This window comes from Pholcus phalangioides, unplaced genomic scaffold, assembly GCF_987345545.1.
Source record: "Pholcus phalangioides strain wild (caught in Gottingen) unplaced genomic scaffold, Ppha-v1.0 ptg000014l_1, whole genome shotgun sequence".
Lineage (NCBI taxonomy): Eukaryota > Metazoa > Arthropoda > Arachnida > Araneae > Pholcidae > Pholcus > Pholcus phalangioides.
This window is the reverse complement of record NW_028301607.1, coordinates 26496943-26515951: the sequence shown is the minus strand read 5'-3', so window position 1 is coordinate 26515951 and position 19009 is coordinate 26496943. Positions and strand designations below refer to the sequence as shown.

At 38.7% G+C, this 19009-nt stretch overlaps 1 protein-coding gene across 1 annotated transcript; it reads left to right on the top strand.

The window, feature by feature from the left end:
• Positions 1-3746: 3746 nt before the first annotated feature.
• Positions 3747-17661, top strand: LOC149078371 (uncharacterized). The gene is made up of 3 exons (XM_089241466.1): positions 3747-4025; positions 10642-11290; positions 15690-17661. Exons 1-2 carry the CDS (start codon positions 3749-3751, stop codon positions 11286-11288), a joined length of 924 nt encoding a protein of 307 aa, XP_089097592.1. The 5' UTR covers positions 3747-3748; the 3' UTR covers positions 11289-11290; positions 15690-17661.
• The last annotated feature ends 1348 nt before the right edge of the window (positions 17662-19009 follow it).

Genomic DNA, 19009 nt, shown 5'->3' with positions numbered 1-19009 from the left:
GCTTTTAACATCTAACAAAAGAATGTTTAGACAGCAATGGTTGTAAAACAACTATTGCGACTACATATTTGAATACTGAATGGATTTGTTGCGACCATGTCATCATTGTCTTTGAGAATTGTGTCTGTATGATCTATGATATAATATGCAAATATGTATAACACAGGATATGTTCATAACATGTAAAGACCTTTAAAAGGATCGCTGGTGAAATGGTATAGATAACCACTAATACCTTGTTGCCCTTCATGGGTAGTCTTTGGGAAAGAAAATGGGTTTTTGCCCTATTCTGACCCTACAAACTGATGCAAGGTCTTTGATAGATCGATCATATATCTGGTATGTGGAGATCCTTAGTATAATTAACCGTCCCGCAACTTGTCTGAGAATGTGTGGTTGTGTTGGATAGTTTGTAACACCTTGTTCTTAATTGTTTGGAGAGACATTCTAATACATGATAATAGAACATTGCCAACCAGGTTAGATTCCAATTGTTGATCATAAATAGTAACGATTTTATGGGTTACATGAGTCTGACCTAGAATTAACAGGGAATTTTATCAACTTGGAACCAATCATAATTTTTGATAGTGAAAATGATTGTATCACTGTTTTAACATAGTCCCACTGATGAGTTGGTTCTCTGGGACGATGTTTATTTATTGCCTACTGAGATATGTTGTTTATAGGCGATTAAGCACCAGTATTGGCTGATTTGTGGCTTGGCGCCTGGGGAATATCACCCCGCACTAACACGTTTTACCAATTTGAGCCAAAAAAAAGAAAAAGAAAAAAAAAAAAAAAGGAATTTTATTGATTCCATTCGCTCAGTTAATCCGCTAAGGATTGCTCTCTCGACGTCTGATCTACAGTGACCGTATATCCTAATGGATGGGTCGGGCGTATGATGTTTGTATACCCAGAAATCTGTAGGAGGACGATTCCATACTTTTAGAAAACAGAGGACGGGGGGAGGGGGGGGGGTTGGAAAGGCGTAGGAGAATTCCGTACCATTAGAAAAGAGAGGAAATTTGTATCCCAAGAAATGCGCAGGAGAATTACCTTTATAGGAAAAAAAAGGCGTATGCGCGTATCCACAAAAGATGTGTTGGAGGATTCCGTATTTTTAAAAAAGCGTTTCCCTATAGATGAGTATGCGTATTTTTAGAAAAACAGAGGGTATGGCTGTCCCGAGAACCCCAGAAATGAGTAGGAGGGTTGCGTACCGGTAAAAATGCGTAGAATTCAAAAAGCTTTAAAATGTCTGAGAGGTCTGTGTTGCGTATCCGTAAGCGATGTATAGGGGACCCGCTTTAATTCAGAAACACGTGAACGTGCTCTCCCTGGAAATGCCAAGACGCTTTCGGGCTCCGAAAAATGCGCGGGAAGCTTTCTTACCGTCTCGTAGGCCTATATACTGTGTTACAATTAATATTTTTGCAATTTTTCATTTATTCGCTCGTTTTATGCCATTTTCTGCTAAATTATGTTTTGCTCATTCCGTAATAGCCTTTTGCGTACCCTCGAGAGGTACGCGAGTCCACGGAAAGTGTCTTCGAATTATTTTGTGCTTACTGAAGCGCCAAGAGCTCCCGATGAAACCCCATCGCCAATGCTCGCGCCAACATCTCAGATAGTGCATGTCCCACCAATTCAGGTTTCGAAGGAAAGAATTTTTTTGTCGATAATCATGCCGAGTTGAACTCGAAAAGAAAAGTCTGCTGGTCTCAGCTGGGAATCGAACCCAGTCCTCTTGCAAACCGAGGTAGGCGCGCTATCCATACGCAGCACAAAAAAGACACGACATTTCCTTCCTTATTTACACACTATGACGTGACTTGCTGAAGTAGAGGCTTAATAGAATCCTTTACGTGGCGGCACCTGGGTTCCAATGCTGAAGTTGCTACTGTGAGAAGAAATTCAAAAATCAGTTGAAGTTTCATTCAAAGATTAGTATCACCTGGTCTACGTCGGATTTACCTTATGTATCCATCTATCCCTACCTGGGGATAACCGGATAACATTTTTGCTGTCTTTCCACCACAAGTTGGGAACCACTGCCCTACAACATGAATATTGGTTCTAAAATTTCCTTGACCATATATGCTCAACCTATAGCCCACCGGTCAAATATGGCCATTGGAATCATCAGATGTATCCCGCGATTTCAAACCTAATCTCGCAAAAATGAACTGAGTGGCGCGTTTCCAGATCATTTGAATGACTCGCAGCCCCCATTTCCATATAACTTGAGTGACTCGCGACACAGTTTGAGAGCAATTAAGCGGTATGTGGTGCATTTCCACGTCACTTAAGATAAGTTAAAGATTACTCAAATGGCCAAAATCGCATTTCGACATGACTTAAACGGCCCGCAAAGCATTTTAAAATCACTTGAGTGACCAGCGAAGAGCACTTAAGCGGCCCTTTATGCAATTCCACATCACTTAAAGTTATCCGCGGCACAGTTAAAGATCACGGTGCATTTCCATATGACTTTAGTGGCCCGCTGCACATTGCTAGATCAGTTTAATGACCATTGGCATAGTTACGTTCACTTGAGTGACATGCGACATCTAAGCAGTTCCAGAGCACTTAAGTAGCCCGCAGTGTAGTTCCATATTACTTGAGTAACCCGCAGTACAGATCACTCGGTCACTTAAAGATGAGTCAGGGGCCATTCAAGTATTACGTAAGCAGATTTTCAGCCATTTTTGACCGGCCTCCCCCCCTTGTCAGCAAAAGTCAGCAAAACACTGCCCCCCCCCCTCTCTTGTCAGCAAAATTTCGTCAGAAGCTTAGAATATTTCATATCTTCAAAAAGAGTGGTTGATGACGTAAGAAACCTTCAAAACCCCCTCCCCCCTGTCATCAAAAGTCAGCAAATCCGAAACCCCCTCACCCCCTTCGATGCTGACGTAATACTTGAATGACCCCTCAAGCGGCATAAGGCGCATTTCCACATGATTCAAGTGGCCCGCGGCACACACATTCTCAGATCCCTTAAGTGATACGTGGCACATTTATAGATCACTTAAGTGATACGTGGCACATTTATAGATCACTTAAGTGATACGTGGCACATTTATAGATCACTTAAGTGGTACCTGTCACATTTATAGATCGCTTCAGTGTCCTGCGATACGTTTTCTAACCAGTGACGTGCCCCGTACTCTCCTTAGGACACGGAAAAAATATTGAGAAAGGCAAGTGGGAAATGAGACAACTGTGTGGAGACAAAATATTGCGTCACCATGGCATTAGCAATCAATATTTCGGTGCTCACCTAATGATATTCTTCGCACACACGGTACTCATTATTCCAAGCTACGGTGTCGAAAATTCCACCGCATTACGGTCATTTACCGTGAAAAAAAAAAAAATAATAAATAAATAACGGTATTACCGTTAAATCTTCGACGGAAGAGGGGGGGGGCTTCACGCACATACGCATAACTATACCTGGTAGCATACTAGCTGGTGCCCACACCTCTCCCCTGTACCCACCTTGGTGTAACAGCACTGCGCGCGGAGATCGAACCACCAGGTGGGGTAACCAGAAAAAAAAAGGGCCCTGGTGAGCGTGTCGTCATCTCTTTCGTCGCGTTTTCCCTTACTCAGGTAAAGGTATAGGGCGAAAGTGTTCCCCCACTCACCCCCCCCCCCCGCCATCTCTGGTTTTTTTTTTTTTTGCCGGAGTTATAACTGGTAGTTAGTCATTCAGTATTAAATGGAAAGGAGCAGGATGATGATCACCAACTCGGGCGGCGGTGCCAACACTGGTACCACGACGGCAAGCCGGTTGAGTTCGCGCGGTGGCGAGATCGACCAGCACCCGTCGAGATCGCTGCACGATGTGGTTCGGGATGACGGTACGGCGATGGGTACATCCTCGGCGGTACAGCGTAACCATCACCAGCAGCAGCAACAACAACACCATCATCACCAGCAGCAGCATTTCATCGAGGCCAGTCAGTTGAATGATGGGGCCGCGTGGATGAACGCCTTACATAGGAATGGAAAAGGTGAGTATATACTATTTATTTTTTGCGTACTTGTCTTAATTACTAGAAATACATGGGCCAGGGGTTTTTAACCTTTCAAAATCCGCGGGGCCAGATTGAAATCGCCCAAGAAGCCCGCGGGCCACCAATTCGTACTGAGGCATTTATAATTGTAAGAAGAACCTAGATTTATACGAGGGCTTTTACTCGCATAATTTGCAGCGACATCTTAATAGAAGGGACCAATGGGAGCCCCGAGTTGTGAAGGGGGAGAAATAATTGAAGGCTTATGAAATTCGTAATTATTATTCTGAAATTATTTTTTATTAATTATCAATTTTGATTAGTTCTGAAATTGTTTTTTTTCGTGCATTCTGGGAAAGTTTCTGATTATTTACTGATTGATTGCATTGATTATGATTAATTTAAATCTGAAATCACTTTAAATGATTCCTTAATCATTTATTTCAATAATTCCGAAATTATTTCCTTCTCAATTATCTTGAAATAATTTTCCTTCTAATAATTATGCAATGATCCAATTATTAGTTACGCAATAATTTACATCACAAATCACGAAATTATTTCTCGCATTTATTTATGTTATTTTTTTTTCACTTATTTGGAAATAATTTGTTTCAATAATTCCGAAATTATTTCTGTAATTAATTCTATAATTAATCGTCTTTTAATGTTTTCAACGTTTTTCTAAAAATGGTTGGCGGGCTGACCATGGCAAACAGTTACTAAGGCCAAATGTGGCCCGCAGGACATATGCTGAAGACCTCTGATATAGTGTGTCTATATTACGGTAAATGTGATAAATCGGTCATAAGAATCGGTTATTATGAATAATCGCCAATCGTCTCAGTAAGTTTGATAAATTTATCACTTTGACCAGGGATTATGCGCTAAACCTAAGCACCATTGGTAAATTTGATAACTACTAAGAAATTATCACTTTTACTGGTGATTATGCATAGTACCCAAGTGTCGTTGGTAAATTTGATTGAATGCTAAAAGAAATATCACTGTTACCGGTGATTATGCATAGTATTCTGATCAATTTTATAAATACTTGAAATTTATCACTATTACCGGTGATTATGCGTAGTACCATAGTGTAATTGGTGAATTTGATAAGTATTTAAAAAAATTCTCAAATTTGTCTAATATGTTTGATAAATATATTCGGACCCTGATATAACGAACTCCCAACTGTTGTTTTTTTTTTTGTTTCCCGTATAACTTGTTAAATAGGAGTTCGTTATATTGAGGTCCGATTGCATACGCACTTGTAAAAAATTTTGAAATCAAGAATTTGCTAAATTGGATTTCGTTACACCGGGGAACGATCGTAAAGTTTTTTTTTTAAATGGGAGATCATAACATAAGGATATTATAGTGAAATTTGTTAAATGAGAGTTTGTTATATCGGGGCCCGATTTCAGAATTCGTCAAATAGAATTAAATTATAGGAATTATTTCGGGAATGTTCGGAGAAATTCGTTACATCAGAATTCATTATATCCAGTTCAAGAAAAACGATCATCCAAATAGCAAATGTTATCGCGGCAACGGGGGAACCGATTCATCATATTCAAAAATACGGAATGGTAATTATGCGTAGTAACTGGCAAATGGGGATGTAGTATTATTCTATGAAATTTACCAACGGTGCTCAGATATATCATAATTGCCTGTATAAAAGAGGTAAATTTAGAGATTTATCAAACTTATACCGGGATAGTCGGATATTATGCATAATAACCGGAGTCACCACAGTTATCGCGCGAGTGTACGTGTTCTGAGCTGTCTACAAACTTCACTTAACCCGTCAGAAAAATGATGAAACTTTTTGAACTTTATGAAGGGAATGGGGAGAATTTTGGGAATCTCTTGAACATGAAACTTGAGTAGTCTGGATCCATGTTTGCAAAGAATCAGCGAGCATGATCACTATAATTTGAATGAAAAGCACCCTCTAGGGGTGAATGTCGAAACTGATTTCTTTTGCTCCAATTTTTTGTTCCCCACGTGACCTAGTTCAATTTTTTTGACCGAAGTTTCATACTTTTTTACTTGTTTCATTTTTTCTTAAATTTTTCAATTTTTCATTTCTTAGCCAAAATTTAATTTTTTTTTAAAAATCAAAATATGTTTTTTCTTTTTTAGTTTCATTTTTTTTTCTTAATTTTTTTAAGTAAAGCTTCACGCTTTTTTCCCCTAAAGTTTCATATTTTTTGGCCGAAGTTTCCCTACTTTTTGATGTGAAGGTCAAGTGATAAAGGCTGTAGACAGCTCTGAATAACTGAACTATAATTATGTACACCTTGTACATTTTATTTATTTTTTTGCGATAATTATGATTTATATCGTAAGCATGCATATTCAGGAACCTCACTGACATGGCTGCCCATCGTTCCTCAGACAACAGGTCGTCGAAAGACGTCATTTGATCATTTTTTTGTCGCAGCACGGTCATTTTACGCACGCGAGGGGTAATTAGACCGAGACTTACAATTTATTGCCGATTCCGAACGGCAGCATATTTTTATACTCATCGAGAGGTTGGTGCGCTGACCCCTCGATGTAGAAAAAAAGCGTCACCTCGTTAAATACAGGGGTTTTTAACCCTTGAAGTTCCACAGACCCCACTGTGCCAATAAAGTGGAAGCCACTGACCCCTCTTACAAAACATTGTTCAGTATAAAGCAATGTAGAAAAATGTTGTCTTTTTATCTTATCCAAGCTCACAGACCAGTCCTGAACAAATATGTAGCCTGACATGCCCAGGGCATGCAAAAAACAAAAATTAAACACTTTTTTTCATCGATGATGACTCAAGTGTTTCTAGGTGCTCGTCTCTTAAGTTTCATGTAGGAAATTTTGATTTTTCCGAATTCACTCCTGGGGGTGGGGGGGGGGGGTTACTCGGACCCACTTCACAAATTTCCGTGAGTGCTCTTGCACCCACAGCAACCCCGGCCTTCAACGACGCCATTGAGAGCAAATGTGTACATGATGCAAATGTGTAGTCGACGTATTTTAATCTACAGGGTGTTTCAAAAAGAATCATCCGATTTAAAAAAATCGTAACTATTCAGCTTCAAATCCGATCAAAACGGATTAAAAGCTGAATAGTTATGATCCCCCCCCCCCCCCCCCAAGATCGCCGGACCTCACAGTGTGCGATTTCTTCTTGTGGGGGTCCATAAAAGACTACGGTTATGTGCCTTTCTTTCCAGCTACATTAGTCGAACTGAAAATACGCACAACAGCAGCAGTGGATGTAAACATGCTCGCAAAAGTTTGGGACGAATTTGACTACCGTATAGAGATATATGCCGTGCGCCTCAAGGTGGACATATGAGCACCTTTAATTTGGTTTGTAAAAAGCGTTATGATTAGCCATGTAATATAAAACTAATCTCAAGTGTTTACGCGTTCAATATTTTTCGTAATATACGCATTTCAAATCGGGTGATTGCTTTCGAAACACCCTGTATTTCCACGGTCTTAATATTGGGCTGCCTATTCTAGCATGGATTCTTATATTCTGCAACTGGACTCAAAATATAACCATACACAGCAACTGGGCTTTTCTGAAAAACGGAACACATCTCACTTCTAGCAAAATGGTGTATCCTGATGGTATTCACAGAAGAAAAGAAAAGACATAATATATATATATATATATATATATTTCCAAAAAAAATTATATACAGTATTACCCTATTATACAGTGTTATTGAAGTGTTCGAAAGGGATAAAATTCTGCGATCGATTCTAAAATCGTGGAAAATGTTTAACGCATTTCTCTTTACACAAAAATATCTAAAAAAATATCTATCACAAAAATATGTTGCCTCCCCCGTCACCTATCGCGCGAATAGAAAGTAAAAAACTTTTATAACTTTTAAAGTAAAGCTAGTTTTTTTTTGGTTCCAAACCAATACGCAACATGAAAATGAACAAAGTGTATTACGACAGATATTTGTTTTTATGCTGTATACAGGCGTAAATTTTATGCGCCAAAGTACCGGTTAATATATTTTATGTTTACCTTACCGTTAAATTAATTTTTGCATACATTAAAAAAAAATAAAAACCGTTATTTATAAAGCATAAAATTTACACCGGTATGCAGCACAAATACGAATAAGAATATGGTTTAACATCACATCTGATTAAAACCAACTATTTTATTTTGAGAACTACAACAGATATATACTATTCCATAGGAGACAGCAGATGCCCTACCGATTTCTTGTGAATAGAATAGTAAAGAATACCAAAATAAATACCAAATCAATCAATTGACGCGAAACGGTGTGGTTTGCATTAAAATACCTATGGTGGCCTAGAGTTATATTGATAAATTTTAAAAAAAAGTTGTCCCATCTCTCGTGCGCCGACTATAACACCACGTTCAAACTCACTTAAATCTCGATAACCTGCCATTGTAGCAGCAGTAACCGATATAACAACTATGCCAGATACTTGTTGTGTTATATAGGCGTTGCCGACCGCAGCGCCGTACTCTGATTGGTTCCATATCTCTTTATTTGCATACGCATGCCTGTACCAGTTTTTTTGGCTCTTCAGTTTAAATGCAACTCAAACAGTGCATAAGTAATGTTTTTGACAATTTACGTTTCATAAAACTACCATGTTTCAACATGGGCACTCTTGACCCGTTCAGGTATAGCCCCGAGCTGAAAAAAAGGCGCTCATATTGAAATGTGATAATTTTATGTAACGTAAATTGTCATAAACATTACTTATGCACCGTTTGTATTGCATTTGATGTGTTATGTCGAGTTTTTCATCTTACAGCGTGAGTGAAATTTGAACTTTTTTATTTTAAATTAATAAAAAAAAAATGTCCAGCCCACGATGATTGGTTGGATTTGCTTCAAATTTTAAAGTGTAACCAAGTACTTCTCATCCACCCTGTATATTGGCACACTATATGATACGCGCATTTGTGTATAGCGATGTGTGATGTGCCGATTCTTGATTCGTGGGCATTGCAATGTGATAGATTATAGTCCATTGCCAAAAGGTAATCAAGAAAGTTCTTGCTGTCCCACAAATCGCCAAAAACAAAAGGCACATAGTAATAATCCCCACCGACATCCAACACATTTGACAACGTGTCCTGGCAATGTAAATCAGGAGGGGGAGGAATGCCTTCCATGCAAAGCCAGTTGCGTAAGGATCCTCACGGAGGTGGTTGTCCAAAGCAGTGTCTCACCAGTTTTTAGTCTATGGGGGGCCCCTTTTAAAGCACAGTTTCTTCTTGTGGCCCCTGCAAATTCAACCCCCCCCCCCCATAGAGTAGTGGGACCAATTCTTCTCATTGAATTGAATTTTGTCAAAACTAAATTTACAGTTTTAAAACAAAAGTTATTGGATTTTATTAGAATTATATTCGGGGGGGGGGGGGAGCGATCCCATGAGTCAAATTACGTGGAAAAAATTGGTGTTCCGTAGACCGTAGAATACGGGATCTTCCAGCAAACCTACATAATAAAAAGCCCTTTCCGAACCATCATCATGAATCTGAGCCTACACCGGGCTTCATTTACTGTGCTTTCTTCTTGTAGTTTTCTATGTAGAGCCGTCTCAACATCATAGCCTCCCCCACTCCCTCGGGCAAAGTGTATGTGAATACTGATACTATTATCTTAGCTGTTACTTCCAGCTGGGATTATGGTACCAGATCTCGTCTCGGAGACCTCCTATGGGCATGAGGATTCCGTGTCATGCCCAAACGCAGCCCATACTCTAAAATGGTCCAGGTTTTATGGGAAGCTCCACTTAGATTCTGAAAGTAATCACATTTTTTCCCACCATATTTTATTCGAGAGCTTTATGTCATGGATCTACTTTTACTATGTTTTCACCCGTGGCCCCCCATTTGAATATCCCAGGACCACAGAGTGACCATATGGCCCTAGGTTGAGAGCCACCTTTCCAAAGAATATAGGAGGTTGCAATTGGTTGCCACAAGGGACACATTGCCATCTATCATACTCTTCCGAAGACGCTGTGCCAATTAATTGTGTCCTCACTGAGAGTGAGACGGCTTCTTCTCAGCCCAATACATCAAGGAACTGGACATTTTTCAGGATATTATACTGATTTGAGCTCGCAGAGAAGAGTCTTCTGGTCCCCACCGGGACTCTAACCTATATGCTCTTGCAAACCGGGCAAGCTCGTTACCATATGCTTCACCGGTGTCCCCGACCTTGTGCTTTCCTTATTTCACAGAGAAAAACCTTACGTTTTCTTCCCGAGTGTACCTCGGCATAATATCCAGAAAAATGTCCGATTTCTTGGATTTTCATTCATTCATTAGATGGAAGACCAGTGATTGAGTCTAGACCAATCAAATGAGTCAGAACTGTGACATAGTCCCACACACATGTACATGGTGTCCAGGACCAACAATTTCCAAAGAGCTTTGAAAAAAGTTACTGGATGCCTTCGAGGACATACATTATGTGGTATTTTGCTACATACCTTTTTATTTGGGACGATCAAAATCGGCAAGAAATTTCTTGATCACTTTAGGAAATTTTTCAAAACTGTTATCTAAATTTTATTTATTTTTTTCCCTTAATTCAAGGTATTGGCTTCAAATTCCCGGTAACGGCACCCTCGCATCTTCCGATAAAATTGAGCCTGGTAGACGAGGACTGCATCAAATCCAAACAGCAAGTGCCGCAACACACGTCTATGACGCGGACGACGGCACAGTGTCCACCTCAACAACCGACCGGTCATCACCACAATCAACACCACCACCAACCTCCGGGACGCCCTCAGGGCCACCTGCCGACTGCCATGGCGAGGCGGAACGAGCGCGAGAGGAAGCGGGTCAGGCTCGTCAACCACGGGTTCGCGACGCTCCGACAATATCTGCCGCAGGGTCGCACAAAGAAGAAGCTCAGCAAGATGGAGACCCTCAGATCCGCCATCTCTTACATCAAGCAGTTGCAGATGCTCCTGGACCCACCGGAACAATCGTTATTAGCGGACGAGAGGTGGACGGTGACTGGTGTAGAAGTCCAAGACACCTCGAGTCCGCCCTGCGCGACGACGGCCAACGTGCATCAGGGGACGACGACGACCGGTGGACAGCAGCACATCGTCAATTGGGACGACACGGTCATTTGGTCGCTGCAGAGGTCACCGAATGGTTCGACGGGGTCCTCACCACAGACAAGCCTCAGTCCCGAAGTGGAGCTCATGGATTTCGCAGCGTTTTCTTAATAGTAAGTCAATACAACAATTACACAGTTGAATCCCGTGATAACGAACCCCAAGAGACCATAGAAATCAATTCGTTATAAAGGAATTCCAGGTTTTTGCATTGTTACTATGAAAACTTATCTGGAAAATTAGAAAAGTTTTCATTGAAACGAGATTTTCGTTATAACGGTATTCGTAAAAACGGGATTCGACTGTACGACTGTAGTACACCTCACTACAACGGAACACAATATAACGATGAATCCCGCTGCAACCATATTTTTTCAGATCCTTTATTTGGAATCACCTATAAACTAATGTTAAACTCCACTCGATACAATGATATCCTTTTCTACGATAAATCCCTCTATAACGATATTTTTTTAAAAGATTTCGAAACTGCTACAACGTTGTTCTTTTTTTATATTTCGCCCAAAAAATCACCTTCAGTCTATTTTTGAATTACTCACCAGGTTTTGCTCCTTTGGGGGGGTGTTTAATTTACATCGGTATTTTGCACCATCTACCCTCATTAAGTGTTGATGAAGTAGCCGGGAAGATACTTTCAGAGTCAACCCCGTCACAGCCGAATCCCGTTATAACGAACTCCTAGAAACCGGAGAAATCACTTCGTAATAACAAAATTCAGTTATAAAGGAATTCCAGATTTTTACATTGTTCCTATGTAAACTTCTCTGGGGAAAAGTTTTCGTTAAAACGAGATTTTTTTCGCTATAATGGTATTTGTATACCGTTGAAAAGTGCATTTCGGGAAAAAAAAGTAGAAATGTTCCCTTTTGAAAATACGCTCCTCATTATACACTAATTAATGCATTTTATCACGGTACTAACAATGCCAATCCAGAAGATATGCCAACAACACAACATAAACTCGGCAACGTCTGATGATAAATGCTATCTTTCGATATAACGATGGGTGCCTCTATAACGTAGGACCTGTCTTCAACGAGAATTTTCTCTTGGTCCGATGAGTATCGTTACATCGAGGTTTCACGGAAATTCTGTTTATCTGAAGAAAAACCGTATATGTGTGATTTCTGGTATTTCCGATATGATATAGTTAGATTTAATAAGTTTCTGCAGATTCTGGTGGAAATCATCTACACGAGCATTTCAATATGCGACATGAGTGGCCCCTATGAATATGGGGTCATAGTCTGATTGCGTCTATGGACTATGTCGCTAGTGCAGTGTTTCTCAAAGTGCTATTCGCGGCTGCTAGGAGCATTGCCAACCTTTGTCAGAGGCGTCGCGGCAAGCTTAAGATATTGGTTTGTGTGGATATTTATGCTTTGAAGTGGTTCTTATATGAGGTGTGAAACATCTACTCAACTATTCTGGAAGATGAGCCATGAATTGGTCAAGGGAGCCGCGAGTGGAAAAAGTTTCTGAGTCCAGCGCTGGTGTATTCAGACACTTCAAATTCGCTGACCGGTGCCTTTCCGACCAATCCATATAACTGCTATGTGATTTTATACCGCCTGTCTCTCTATATTTGTTTTTATTTCTGTCTTAGCCGTTTGCACGTCTGCAAATTATGTTTGTCAATTTATTGCAGTAATTCGTGGGCCAGTATAACAATGCATACCATGACCATGCATAAACAAATGTCTCCGATTCATTTATTTTTTTGGTGGTCCGCAAATTTTTTATCCCTTATTTTTTTTTTCCTTGCCGATCTGGAAATTATTTCTCTTTTTTGCTGGTCCGCAAAACTATTTCTCATATTTATTTATACATTGCCAGTTACCAAATTATTTCTCTTTTTTTTTTCTTTGCTAGTCTACAAATTATTTCTTCCTCTTATTCATTTTTTTCGGTCCGCAAAAGATTTCTCCCATTTATTTTTTGCTGATCCTCAAATTATTTCGCCTATTTATTTTTTGCCGGTCCGTAAATTATTTCTATTTATTTATTGTTTATCCCATTCTCATTTATTATTGTCGGTCTGCAAATTTACACTCCCACTTATTATTTTCACTGGTCTGCAAATTATTTCTCATGTTTATCCATTTTTTTGTCGGTTCGCAAATTATTCCTTCATCTTATTTATTTTTTGCCGGTCCGCAAATTATTTCTTACACTTACTTATTTTTCACTGGCCCGTAAATTATTTCTATTTATTTATTATTTGTCCCATTTCTTTATTTTTTGCCCGTCCGCAAATTATTTCACACATTTATCACTTTCGCCGGTCCGCAAATTATTTCTCATGTTTATCCATTTTTTTGTCGGTTCGCAAATTATTCCTTCATCTTATTTATTTTTTGCCGGTCCGCAAATTATTTCTTACACTTACTTATTTTTCACTGGCCCGTAAATTATTTCTATTTATTTATTATTTGTCCCATTTCTTTATTTTTTGCCCGTCCGCAAATTATTTCACACATTTATCACTTTCGCCGGTCCGCAAATTATTTCTCATGTTTATCCATTTTTTGTCGGTTCGAAAATTATTTCGTCTATTTATTTTTTGCCGGTCCGTAAATTATTTCTGAAAATTTTCTTTTTTTTTTGCTAGTCCGTGAATTATTTCTATATATTTATTATTTGTCCCATTCTCAATTATCTTCTTTGCTGTCCTGCAACTTATTTCCCACAGTTTTCTCCTGTCCATGAAATTTTTCAACTACTTTCACCAATCTGCAGCTGTGAAAAGATTGGAGGATGCTGCTCGATGTTGCATATCGAAATGCTCGTATCGATGATTTCCATCTGTATCTGCAGGGGTATGGTGTTGAGTATCTATTGGGACACCCTGTATCTGAGCCGTACACATTTCCTGAGATTTTACATAGCGACCGATTTTCGTGACGGGACACTCGACTGTTCAACTATTCTTTGTTCGCAGCTCGTCAAGTCAGTTTTTAAAGACATTGTGATCATGGCCCTTTGATGAATGCGCATTGTAGCCACTTGAGATCAGCGTGAATTCGTACATCGATATCTTCATAATGTTATGTGATAATAGCAATAAAACTAAATCAAACTAAAATTAATTCGATGTTTCTAAAACTTTATAATTAAGTTTAAAAGCCTTCATAGGCCCAGAGAGAGATGTATTTCAACTCATATTCGGTTCTCAAAGCCCAAGAAATGTCATCTAACGAGCCCAGTACATAAATTTCAAATAACTCAACTAATTTCAAACCTCAAAAATTGTTCTTATGAATTTAGAAAAATTATATTAATTATCTTAATATCTTTTAAATTTTATTCAAATTAATTTTTTTTCATTCCATACAATTTTTCTATATATTAAAGTATAAAATTTTGATCTATACTTTTTAGTCCAAAAAAAAAGATTAATTTTGAATTTCATTTTCAAATTAATTTTTAACATTTTGTAACCTATTTTAAACATTTTGAATTTAAAAAATTAATATAGTTTGTTATACAGTCGAATCCCGTTATAACGAACGCCAAGAGACCGGAAGAATCACTTCGTTATAATGAAATTTCGTTATAAAGGAATTCCAGGTTACCTAGTATTGTTCCTATGTAAACTTATTTGAGGAATCAGAAAGTGTTCGTTAAAACAAGATTTTCGATATAACGGTATTCGTTAAAACGGGATTCGACAGTATATAGATATTACATAGTTTTGGTAAAAAAAAAAATCATTTAATTTTAAATTTTAATCAAATTAATTTTTATAATTTTATCCAATTTTTTGAGCCAATTTAAAATTTGTGAAATCATTAAATTTCAATGCATAGTTTTATGGTACAAAAAAAGAAGAAGACATTTTTACATTTTATTAAAATTATTTTTTTTTTCCATTTTCATCCAATTTTTATAACCTATTCTAAATAATATCAACTTTTCGAAATTATTAAATTATTAAATTTCAATCTCTTCATAAATATAGTATGTTTTATATAAGTATAATACAGTTTTGGTCCAAAAATAAATAAATAATAATTTTAAACTTTATTCGAATTATTTTTTTCAATTTTATCCAATTTTGTGAACCTATTTTAAATTGATTATCTTATTAAATTTTAATATGCAGCTTTCTTTCATCTAAATTTTAAATATTGGGTTCTGTAAAAGTCATTTAAAATTTTATTTAAATTATTATAATTTTATTTTTCCAGTTTTTTATCATGTGTGATAATTTATTTTGAATTTTGGTAATACAGTCGACCCTCGTTATAACGACCCCACGTTATAGCGACCATTCCATTGCAACAACCGGTAGGATAAGTCCAAAATGTATCCATATAACAACTATAAGTTTTACTTTCGATATAACGACCCTCCCAATATAACGTTCGTTTGCGACGGGACGAAATGGGTCGTTATATCGAGCATCGACTGTATGTCTACTTTTAAATTAGGATTTTTAGTTACATTACGTGAAAATTATCTTCTTATAATTGTTATCTTTTATTGAAGGTTTATCGGAACGAAAGCCATTTGTTATCGGTGATGAAGAATTAATAACTTTCACAAGATGGCCGCTCAAGATATAACTCGCATTATTTTATAGTTTATTACTGATGGTAAACTATATAACACGCACTATAAATCACGATTTTAGTGAGTTTCAATAATGAAATAACCGCATTATTCAGTGCCTTTCATTCCTACGATGTGATATATAATCATAAATTATCAATAATTTGTCAAAAAAATCATAATGTGCCTTCATTATTGTATATATACTAATTTCTATTAATAATATAATTGAAAATAGTTTTTAAACTGGTGAATTGTATTTTAATGCAATACAAATGTTGTCGAACATTATTCATTGCGAATGTAAAGCAGGGGTTCTTGACCGATGGGTCTTGACCCAAACTTTGTTCACACGGGCTTCCGAAATGGGTCGTACGAATCCGCTAAGAAGGAGGAACCCCAGATGGGTCCTGCTGCAAATCCACTAATAACCAGGGATTCGTGAGCCATGAGTCACGATCCGAACTTGATTCGTAGGGTCTCCCGAGATGGATCATACAAATACCCAGGGTCTCTTGGACTACGGGTCCCGATCCAGACTTGAATCATAGGGTCTTCCTTCCGAGATAGATCATACAAATCCCAAGGGTCTCTTGGACTACGGGTCCCGATCCAGACTTGAATCATAGGGTCTTCCTTCCGAGATAGATCATACAAATCCCAAGGGTCTCTTGGACTACGGGTCCCGATCCAGACTTGAATCATAGGGTCTTCCTTCCGAGATAGATCATACAAATCCCAAGGGTCTCTTGGACTACGGGTCCCGATCCAGACTTGAATCATAGGGTCTTCCGAGATAGATCATACAAATCCCAAGGGTCTCTTGGACTACGGGTCCCGATCCAGACTTGAATCGTAGGGTCTTCCGAGATGGATCATGCAAATCCCCAGGGTCTCTTGGACTACGGGTCCCGATCCAGACTTGAATCGTAGGGGCTTTCGATACGGGTAGTACCATGGCCCCTACAAGGGTAGGGCTGACAGAGCTATAGCCCGGGGCCAAGGAACAGTTCTTATAACTTTTTCTTTTTGTGTTTTCACGCTGTAAATTCATTATGCAAGGGCCCGTGAAAAATTTGGTTTGGGGCCACCAAAGGTCCCAACCCCGCTGTATGATGTTGGAGCCATGGACCGTTCAAACCCACTTACAGCATGGTGCCCACAAGGGTGCGGCTGACAGAGCCTGGGGCTTTGCCATCTAGCCTTGAGGCTCGGGACAATTCTCATCATTTTTATCTTTTTCACGCTATAAATTAACTATACAATTGCCCATGAAAAGTCTCACCGGGGGACCCGCAAAGGATCTCAGCTTAGGGGCCCTGCTCTAGGATGTATGAGTCATGACTTACAGCTAGGGATTAATTGAACTATGGGTCACGACCCAACTTCATTCGCAGGGGGCTTCCGAGATGGGCTGTGTAAATCCACTAATAGCGAGGGATTCTTAAGCTATGGGTCGTGGCCCCAACTTGATTCGCAGGGGCCCCTAGATGAATCATAAAAAATCCACTGATACAGTCTTGTTTATAAATGCACTTTTCGCGTTTCACTGGTTTCGAAAAACTAACAATCCCATGGGTCGCGAAGCTGAACTTGTTGCTGATTTCGGGTCGCGGCTGAAAAGGGTTAAGAACCCCCCCGATGTAAAGTATTCGGTTCCAAATATTTTTATGACATTTTGATTGTAATTAACTTACGTTATAAAATACTTCAGCCGAAATTTTTTACAAAATTTTATGAGAATTTTTTCCTGTATTTAAATACACGTTATAAATGAATTGTTACAATGCACATTATTATGTTAGAAATCGCATGATTATAAGAAAAACCTGTTGTTAGTTGCCATAGGAATCATGTTCGTTCCACGTGTTTGTGACTGTACATACTTTAATACACACTAAATTGCTCATTATTTATTTATCCAGTGATTATTTAGAAATATTATCATATTGTATATATTTTATATATATTGTTAATAATTTTTGTATCGATAATTATTTTTTACCACAAGGAAAAAAAAAAAAGAGGAAATATTAAATTTTTGAAATAAATTTTATTATATTTTGTGTGGGTTGTTTTGATTGTGAATAATTATTCAAAAATGCGTTCCGATGAAAGTAATATACAGGGTGTCCCGTAAGTCCTGATTCTTCCTTTACCTGACCGACAGATCGTCGTACAGGTATGGTTACAATTTAAATAAATGCTCGCAAAGGCGTCCAGAAATTACCCTGTACCAGTTTCGGGCGTGAAAATACAATGTGTCACAAAATAATGAAACCTACATTTTTATACGGTCCCGTTGCACTCAGACTGTTAGATACACACACAGTTACACTTCCGGCACAACTCACTAGGTAGTAAATCGCCCGTGGATGGCGACAGACCTGAAGTTGTGCTCGGTTTGAAAGAAAGAAAAGTACATGTTGGGATGCGTGTGTTCGTGTTTTGAACCTGACGGGAAGTTTGTTTCTGAGTAATGTTTGCTATAGTGCTGCCATCTATTTTTCGAACTATGAATGAAGTGCAACGATTGGAGATTTGTAGATTCCTGCACACATCTCGTGTCAGAACGAGTTACCTAGTGAGTGAGTGTCATGGTGAGCGAGCCAGTGGTAGATTGAATGATCTAGTGAGTGAGTGAGGGAGCCAGTGGTAGACTGAGTGACTGAGTGATCTAGTGAGTGTCAGAATGAGTTACCTAGTGAGTGTCAGAATGAGTCACCTAGTGAGTGAGCGTCATGGTGAGCGAGCCAGTGGTAGATTGAATGATCTAGTGAGTGAGTGAGGGAGCCAGTGGTAGACTGAGTGATCTAGTGAGTGAGTGTCAGAATGAGTTACCTAGTGAGTGAGTGTCATGGTGAGCGAGTCAGTGGAAGACTGAGTAATGTTGTGAGTGAGTGTTATGGTGAGCGAGTCAGTGGAAGTCTGAGTAATGTTGTGAGTGAGTGTCAGAATGTGCCTAGTAAGTGATTGAGTGAGTGCGCCATCTGGTGATTGAGTGTATGAATACAGCCCCCCCCCCCCATCGATGATGACGTAATACTTGAACGGCCCCTTTTGACTAGTGAGTGAGTACGTGGAAAATTAAGTAGAACAGCTAAGAGTTAAGGTGTGTTTTAGGTTTGACATGTTGGCATTTACGTTGCGAAAAAGAATAAAAATAAATTTGTTTCAAGACGCTCAAAAGTTTGGGGAAATCTTTCGCGAAACCCCACCACCACCACCACCTCCTTTACGCGGCGACACACAGTTGA